The 9,486-nt window shown below is 39.9% G+C and overlaps 1 protein-coding gene across 1 annotated transcript in view; it reads right to left on the bottom strand.

Moving 5' to 3' along the window:
• Window positions 1-3,084: 3,084 nt before the first annotated feature.
• The window catches only part of CNTN1 (contactin 1), a 250,038-nt gene continuing 243,636 nt past the window's right edge, over window positions 3,085-9,486 (bottom strand). Inside the window, exon 23 of the mRNA XM_034769465.1 lies at window positions 3,085-5,695. Coding sequence (XP_034625356.1) covers window positions 5,619-5,695 — 77 coding nt within the window. The 3' untranslated portion in view covers window positions 3,085-5,618. The remainder of the gene's footprint in view (window positions 5,696-9,486) is intronic.

Raw genomic sequence — 9,486 nt, 5'->3', positions numbered from 1 at the left:
GGTCTCCCCCCATCGCAGTCTTGTGGAGGCTACCACTGGCTTTCTAATAACTCTGCAATAGCTGCATCTTGGGGCTGAGAGGCTCAGTCAGAGCCCCTCCCCTCCAAATATTATGTGTTAGATGGGGAGGGAGGTGGAGGATTGATTGCAGGAAGCTATGTTAACGCCAGTCCTCAGAGTACCTGTAGATAGGGGGTTGTTTTCAGCTGTAGTGGGTGCTTCATGGCTGAGCTATCAGCCAGCTGTGGTGCTGGGGAATGTTTGACTCCTTATTCTCTTCTCTGCTATTTCTCAGCCAGGGTAACGTATAGTGACGTCTGAGGAGGTACTTTTAAGCCATGCTCAGTCCTCTTGAACAACATTCAATAGCAAATCAATGGGAACAGGAGGTGGAAGGAGAAAGCTTTTTGTAATGAGACAGATAGGAGTTTTAATCTTCTAATGGGATTTTTAGTAACAAAAGTTAGAAAAAAATTAACCTATAAAAATAACAAGCCCTGTCATGATCCCTTTAGCTGTAGAATTCAATACACATATATTGTAAAAGGTGTATTTTACAAACTGTAACTGGACAAAATCAGTGTTGGGTTTGGTTTGGCCTTGGGTACCATGTTATTGGAACCTCTAAGTTGTGAAGGCTTGGAATCAATGGTTCCATTTTTGGCCCAGCTCTATAAGTAACATATTTTAAAAAGAGTTAAAGTGAATATTACCAGTGGGCCTTAAACACTAACTGAATCTTCTGAAAACTAGGCTGTAACATGTAGCTGGTCAAGAGATGTGGTAGCAGCATTGCAGACCAAAGAGCGGAGAGGACAGGTGTCTGTTTTTCCCCAGTTCAGTGACGCTTGGGTACAATCACTCAATAGGAGTTGCTAAATAGGAGCGTCTCTTAGGTAGTGTCTGGGGGAAGGGATTGGCATCATCTCCAGGGTTTGTCAGTCACACCATATTATCCAAAAAAAGGGACCAGAGTCATCACCACTTGAAGTAGGGGAGACGTTTTCAAGGGGATTTTCAAGACATCTTTCAGGCCAGGCTTGATCAGACTGGATACAGGGAAATAAAAACAAAAATAAAAAAGCATACATTGAATAGAAAAAAGTTGCACCCTTTCTAATTGAAATATGGAAGGTATTTTTAGATTTTCATGTTTTGTCTATGTAAGTCATGGCCCTTTTTGTGATTCCCTTTTTCCTATGTATTCTTGAAAAATGAAAAGAAATGCTGTATGACACAGCTGGGGAAGTACCAGCAGAGAAAGAAAAGAGGACTCAAGCATCATTGGAGAAATAATCTGAGGGAGGTGACCAGCAGTTTGTGTTAGTTATTCCTGCTGTCTGAATAAAATGGAAGCAGGGCCGGCTCCAGCCACCAGCCAAACAAGCTCGTGCTTGGGGCGGCAGATTCTATGGGGCGGCATTCCGCCCAATCCTAAGGTGGCAAGGTGGCACGGCCGCTTTTTTTTTTTTTTTTTGTTCGCTGGTCCGGCCACCCTGTAGGGGGCGGTGGCACGGAGGAGGGGAGCGCCTTGCTGGGAGCAGGCTGTGCGCTCCGTCTGCCCCACCCGGTGCCAGGTCTGTAGGAAGCCCAGCAAGGCAGCCTGCGTCCTTCCCTCCCCGCCAACCAGAGTGGCGCGGAGCCCTTCCGGCAGGCAGTGCGGCGGTCGGGGCCACGTGGTGAGCACCCCAGTGAAGCCCTGGCCGCTCCCTCCCTTTCTCTCTCTCCCCCCGCTCCCTTCCCCTCCCCCCTGCTAGCCAGGGCACGTCTGCAGCGCAGGGAGTCCCCCTGTACCCTGGCTCCGGCCGCTCCGCAGGTTGGTTTTTTTTCCTGCTTTGCTGTTCTGGCCGCCCTGATTTTTTTTATTTTTTTTTTTTGCTTGGGGCGGCAAAAAAGCCAGAGCCGGCCCTGAATGGAAGGTTCTGTTGTGGTTTTGATAGCCTAGCACAGGTACAGTAGTTCCACTGAAAGACCTAAATGAAAGGTGAAATGTAGGTTATAGGATACACAACTGCTGAAAACTGCAGTATTTTTTACTCCTTCTTTACATAGTTACAGAAAAATCTCCTTAATCAGAGTTTTTACAGTGAGTTGAAACAGAAATTCCAAAGCAGAATTAAAAAAAAAATATTTGGAACTTTCAAAAGCTTCGTTGAAACATCTGTGTAATACCTGGTGTTGTTATTTTAATGATACTTCCAATAAGAAATAAGACATGACACAATCAAGCTAGAAACATCAGATCTTGAGTCAGACTTTCAACACTGTAGGAGTATGAAGGTTTTCCTTGTCTATTGCCACAAGCCCAGAAGTCTGGAGAACCAAGAAAAATCAGGACAAAAATTACAGTACTTGCCAAACAAGAGCAATGGAAGCCTCCTGTTCCCAGTATCTTTGATCTTGTCTTGGTGTATACCATCAGGCTGACAATATGGATATTCCTTTGCTCATTACTTCACAAAGAAATAATTACTGTATTAGTGATCTGTTCATATTTCACACTGGATCGATTGGAGATTATTTTCTATTTCACTGTACAAAGGTTAAGAACACTCTTCTCTGACAGACTCCTACTTTCTTTGTTGGAAGTGCAGAGCTCCCAGCAGTTGCAAGAACAGAAAAAGGAACAAAAATTTGCAAGATGACCACCAGTTTCATTAACAGAGGTGCTACTTCTCCTATTGCCACATTTAGTGAGATTAATTCAAACCCATTGAGATGCTGAATTTGCCTCTCAGAGGCACTTAGCATCTCACCAGATGAAGCCCTTACATCTGATACTGCCTCTTGAAATCAATGGGATTGCACAAGGTGTACATCAGTGCCAAACTTGGCTCCTTTTGATCTGTTTTAGAAAATGGATCTCTTGGTAATAAATCAGTTGGAATGGGAAACATTACTGATCACAGCTGTTCTTCTTGGTTAACCCTTCGGTGATGCTCCAAAAATATTTCACAATAGAATCTTTCTGTTATTTAAGCTGTGAAAATGGTGTTTCTTCACACCATTTTCCCCTAAGCAAACCAATAAAGAGCCGCTGGGTTTTTAAATCTCCTGTTAAATTCAAAAGACAGCTTTTACATCTTGAGTAACATTAATACATTTATTTAATTATAATTTATTTTTCATTCTTAAAAAGGACAAAGCATGGTCCCGCTCTACTAAATTAAAAAAAATAAGATAAAGAATAACTAAAACAAATTCAAAATTCATCAGTATTAAGTAATATTAATATCAAGTTTCCTGAAGTATAAAGAAACAACAAATGTGTCTATCTAAACTTTAATTATGAACCTTGCGTTTTAAAGCAGATGATACATTAGTTAGTTTTGTTGACAACAGTTTGAAACTGAAGGTCCCAGTTTACACAGTTGTGTAAAACAATAAAAATCTGGAATTACCAGATCAGTATGTGAGATGTTGTAATTTAGCTCATCTGTGTTACAGATTTAAAAAAAAAAGTGGTTTTACCTTCCAGATCGTTTTCATCCAAAAATTAAACAGTTTTGCTCCTTATATCACACATTAGAAAAGCAAAAGGCAATCATGCATTTGGCAAAAGATTTAGTTGTGGTTGTACATTATATAAAAATGAGTCATACTGCATAAAAACCAAAACAAAATAAAACACTCTTTTGTACAGAAGGCTTACAGAGTATTAGTTTCTGTTACGCATGAAAACAGCTCATTTTTCTTTCAAATAACTATACAGTTTATGAAATTCAGGAGAGCTCTTATAACTTTTGACATTCCTCTATAGGGAAGTTATCACTTTCACCTATTTAAAAAAGTTTAATCTTGGAACAAAGAATTAAACTAAAACAGTATTATTGATATTTCTTAATGAAGACTCTAAACTTTTACAGGTAAATATATAGTACAAAATCATACAAATTAAAGAAAGAGGTGTAAAGTATTAATAGGCCTATTCTTGCTTCATGTAAATAGTATTATTATGGACCTCTACAGTATCCGTTCTAAAAAGATAAACTCTATCTCTAAATAGCTAGCAAGGTTGTGCTAATAAAATATGATTCAAAGCTTATAATTCTTGAAGCATCAGACATTGCACTATTACTTGAGCCAGCTGATTCAATATCACCGTTTTTCTTCAACATTCACACTCAGACTAAGTTCTCAGCACACCATGGAAAAAGAAAGAAATATGCACTTCTTTAACAACTTTAAAAAAACCACTGAAACAGTGTAGACACAGTCAGAGCAAAAACATTCTCTATCTCCTATTAGACTTCCATTTTTGCAAAAGCCATAGTTGACATTTAGAATCAGACCAGCTGGGATCTGCCTTTCATTTAACATCTTCATAACTTTCAGCATTATATCAGACAGGGAAATAGTCTAAGAACTTTTAAACTCTTATTTACAGCACTAGGAATAATAGAATAATATCGAGTTATTGGAAAAAGAAAAAGCATATTCTTCCAACTGCAGGGCTTCACTAAAGAAAAATAAAAACTTGAATCTGCAGCATAAAAAAGTAATCAGAATAATTTTTTGTTACTGTGCTTTCTTTTTGTCATTTTACTGTATATGTTTTAGCTTATTATTATAAATATTTTAAAACACAACTTAAACATTCTATTGTTTGATGTTCCAGTGGCTGATCCTATACTGGCCTCCATTTTCAAATTTTTAACATGCTGTTCCAATATCTTGAGGGAGGAGGGGCAATTATACTGCTTGTATAAAAGCCAGAATTTCACACTTAAAATCAGCGATGACTGAATTATTTAAACAATAATTCCTGAACAGAGTAAAAGAAATGGTATCAAGCTGTATATGCTGCCACTGATGTTCTTTGCATGATAAAATTGAAATAATCTATTACTAGTTAAGAAATTCACAATTTGTTTGAGGAGCATTTTTTTTAAATGTTGTGTTATAGGAAGTAAAGGACTGGAAAATCCTTATAATTCAATTTTGCTGTTAGTATTCAAAATTAAACTCCCAAATGCATCTAAAATAAAAATTCCTTGTAATGGAACCCAGTATGCTCAAATGCTCCCAAAGTATATTTAATTGCTTCAAGAAAAAAAGCTCTAAAAATAAATTCAATGTTTTTGCTTTGACTGTATCCCTAAAAACCTGAAATCTCATAAATGATGGTAGGGCCATTCAAAAATATGCAGTACACAAAACATATAGGATAGTACAGACAGACATAATTACTCTTACATTTACCACACACAATCAACATTTCAATCTCTATTATATTTCACAATTTGTTATTCAAGTTAAAGCACCTATGTATGGTGATTTTACTTTCACTGTACAGCCTATGTTATTGGATTTTAACACTGTAACTTGCCCCATTGGACCAAATCATGCAACTGTCACAAATCAGCATAAGTGTTTTATAAGGCATATCGGAACAAGTTAAAAATCATTTCTTATCCTTTCAAAAGTAGATTCGCTTGATGGAGGAGTTCCTGGATGCCTCAATCCTCTTAAAGTTCATAGTAAATCAGTAGGGTAATTTTTTAAAGTGTAATTTATTTGGCTTAAGATGGTGCCAGGAGTCAAAAAGAATAGTAGTCCTCACAGGTTTGAAGGGTGTCCTTTACACTGGGCTGAGGACAAGATAAATCCAGAGACATTCAGAATTCTAAGTAGGCAAGGACACCAATGGCAGGCAGCAATAAACCAAGAAGACCAGGTGATACTCCAGCAGCACCTACAAATAAAAGAGATAATGCATTTCTGTTTTTATGTGAATGATCACCACAAATTTAGATGCAGGCAATGATTTAAGGTGAGAGATCTTGAAAACCAGCCGGTACGTCACAAAGCAGCTTCTACCTGTATGGACAATTTAAAATGGATAAAAGTCACCACAATATTACTAAGGACTCGGTCTTTCATTCTGTGTGAACTGTTTATTCAGTATGTTTATATAATCAGTGAGGCCATTAAGATCACATCGGTATATTTTGGTTTGGATGGTCCAGCAAGCCAGGAGGCTATACCAGGAGGCAAAAGGTCAAAATAAATATTTAAACATGTGAAAACAAAATGAGCAGAGACTTTGAAATGTGATGAAGCAAAGAGATACCTCCAGAAATGTTAATGTTGTTATGATCAATAATAACCTGAGAGCTGCCACAGATCCTGGGCCATTTGTTTACCTGCTGGATTATGAAGTCCAGATGGCTAATCTCTAACAATACAGCATTTGTGTGTATATTTCTGTTAAAAATCACATGGTCTCTTTTAAATAAATATTTTATGACAAAAATATTCAGTGACAGTTTACAATCTTTGTGTGATTTTGCTTTGAAATACCAAGCATAATAATGATACTATGTGCAATGACTTTTGTTGTCTCGGTCCAGCTTCCTGTAAACAAACATCTATTTTATAAAGCCACAAATGGATCTATCTGGCAACCTTGCTCTCAATCTGGGGAGGAATGAATGGTGATGAAAAACAAGCTATCCTCTCATCCCTTGAGATGGTTCCTGTAGATCAGGATTGAGCTAGATTAGTTGGGCAGTGTGGAAGAAGGTTGCACTGCTCTCGTGGGTGATGTACTTCGGCTATGGATAGAAGACTTCAAGGTGGATCCAGTGCTGTCAGTCCCTATCTATCTGCTCATCTCCATTGTATTTTAGCACCTAATCTAGTATCTCTCTCTATGGTTTCATTAAATTCTAAACAAACCCCAAAGGAGAGGTTACTCACCCCATGCAGTAACTAATTTTTTGAGATGTGTGTCCCTAAGGATGTTTCACTTCAGGTGCGCATGTGTTCCATGAGCCTTTGATTGGAGATTTTAGGTAGCAGTGACTGTTCGGCCCAACATACACTCTACTCTGTCTTGTGCTCTGCAACATGGCTATTTAGAGCTTCGTGGGTGAGCTCAGTTCCTTTCCTACTGGAATGCTCCATAGCAGAGTGGAGCATCCATACAGACATACATCTCGAAGAACTACAGTTATTGCATAGGGTGAGTAACCTCTCCTTCTTCGAGTCGTGTCCCTATGATTGCTCCTCTTCAGGTGACTACTGAACAGTACCCTCTAAGGATGGGGGAGGAGGTGCTTCACAGTCAAGTCCAAAATTGAAGGCAATACAGTAGAGCCAAACATAGCATCAGAAGCTAAGTCATTAATTGTTGCATAATGTTTAGAAAAGGTGAGTATGGAGGTCCCTTTTGTGGCTCTACATATTTCAGTGATGGGAACGTTCTTAAGAAAGGCTACTGAAGTAGAAAGATCTTATTGAATGGGTTAGTACTCTTGAATGAGCTTAGAGATCATGAGACTCATAACAAAAGGTAATGCAGTCAGATGTCCATCTAGAGAGAATTTGCTTGGAAATTGGAGATCCCTTAGATCTGTCCACAATAGACACAATCTAAGAGATTTTCTAAATGGCTTAGTCCTGGCCAACTAAAAGTCAAATGACCTTCTGACATCGAGTGTATGTAATAATGCATTCTCCTGATACAGGTGTAGTTTAGGAGAGAAAACTGGAAGATCAATAGACTGATTAATGTGGAAATCAGAGGACATCCGTAATAATTAGGGATGTGGTCGCAATGTGACCTGTCCTTGAAAAATACTGTAAAGTGGGGATATGCCATCAGAGCCTTTATCTCCCCAACACAGAGCAAAAGTAATGGCTATCGGGAAGGCTGTTTTCATAGATAAGTCAAGAAGGGAACAGGTCACCAGTGGCTCAAAGGGAGGTCTCATAAGGCATCTAAGCACCAAGTTGAGGTCCCAAACTGGGATAGGACATGTGACTCATAGAAAAATATTCCCCAGCCCCTTGAGAAATCTCACTATCTTCTGATGTGCGAACACTGAAAAACTCTCTACCGAGAAATGGAAGGCTGTAATGGCTGCCAAATGTACTCTAATGGAATTCAAAGACAACCCTGACTTTTTCAGGTCTAGGGTGTAATCTAGTATATCGTACAGTGATGAGGATGCAGATGAAAGATGTCTTAGGTCACACCGGTGACTGAATCTCATTCACTTTTGTAGCTAAGTATTATGGGGAGACTTCTTCCTACTATGTAAAAATACTCTTCTTTTTTCCTCGGAACACGTTGTTTCTAACCCCAGGAGACATCAATCATCCAGGCAAAGAACCCTGAGGATGGGGTGAAAAATTTGACCAGCATCCTGAGAGAGACGATGAGGGACTGCCTGAAGGGTAATTGGTTGACAAGCATCCAACTGGACGAGGTAAGAAACCACGTCTGTCTTAGCCAAGTTAGGGTCACCAGAATAACTCTGACCTTGTCTCCTTATCTTGATCACACCTTGGATGTTAGAGGAGTTGGAGGAAATGCATACAACAGACCCAATGTCCAACCAAGGAGAAAGGCACCTCCCCCAAGGAATGGCATTCCAGACCGCCTGTCAAGCAGAACTGGGGGTACTCACTCCTCCTTGATGGTTGATATAAAACATTCATGACATATTGTCTGTCATGATCTTCACATATTTCCCTTGATCAATGGCATAAAATGAAGACTGTCATTGCTGACCACTCTAAGTTCCAGCAAGGTGATGTGCAGAATGCTCTCGTGAGATGACCACATGCCTTGAGCAATGTATCTAGACGTGGTTACCACCCCAAAAGAGATGCCTCTGGTGTCCCTAGACTCTGTTTGCTTGTCAGAGGGTGGAGATGTTTGGCAGGAGAGAGATCACTTGATCATTACCTGTTAGGTTCACTCCCTCTGGGGCACCTGGCATTGACCACTGTCGGTAGACAGGATACTGGGCTAGATGGACCTTTGGTCTGACCCAGTACGGCCGTTCTTATGTTCTTATGTTCTCATCATCATTAGGAATGGTTGAGTAAAGGAGATTTCTGCGCAAATGTTGTGAGGGTCTTTCCAGTAGGAACAGTAGGAACTGAGAGTAGTTTGTACAAGCTGTGTTTGCCTGCCAAATAAACAGTTCTGCAGCACATCTGCAACGTTGTATGGTTTATCACAAAAGTCCCAGTTGCCATAAGCTCCAACAACTGAAGACAGTTTTTAACCAGTGTCTGAGGGCTGATTTGGACTATAAAGACTAAATTCAAAAGGGTGGTAAACCTCTGTGTTGGGAGGAAGGCTTTGGTGGCTACCACATTGAGGCAGATTCCTATGAATGCCAAGCTTTGGACTGGGACCAGGGTGGACTTCTGAATGTTTAACTGCAGTCTCAGGCTGAGAAACAGTTCTGTGGCCTTCTGAGGGGCCACTTAGATCTCACTGTAGGAGCAAACCTTTAGCAGCCAATCAACAAGGTATGGGAATACTGGGATTCCTCCTCTGTGAAGGTAAACCGCTACCACTGACAGAACTTCGAAAACACTCTGGGAGCAAAAGAGAGTCTGAAGGGAAGCACTCTGTATTGAAAGTGGTTTTGACCTAGAGTGAAACATAGGGACCGTCTGTGGGAGAGGTGGGTCGTTATATGGAAACATGCATCTTGTAGGTTGAGAACCAATCCCCTAGAT

The sequence above is a fragment of the Trachemys scripta genome, chromosome 1 (genome assembly GCF_013100865.1).
Source record: "Trachemys scripta elegans isolate TJP31775 chromosome 1, CAS_Tse_1.0, whole genome shotgun sequence".
Taxonomy (NCBI): Eukaryota; Metazoa; Chordata; order Testudines; family Emydidae; genus Trachemys; species Trachemys scripta.
Note: the sequence above shows the minus strand (reverse complement) of the source record. Positions and strands in the feature narration are given on the sequence as shown.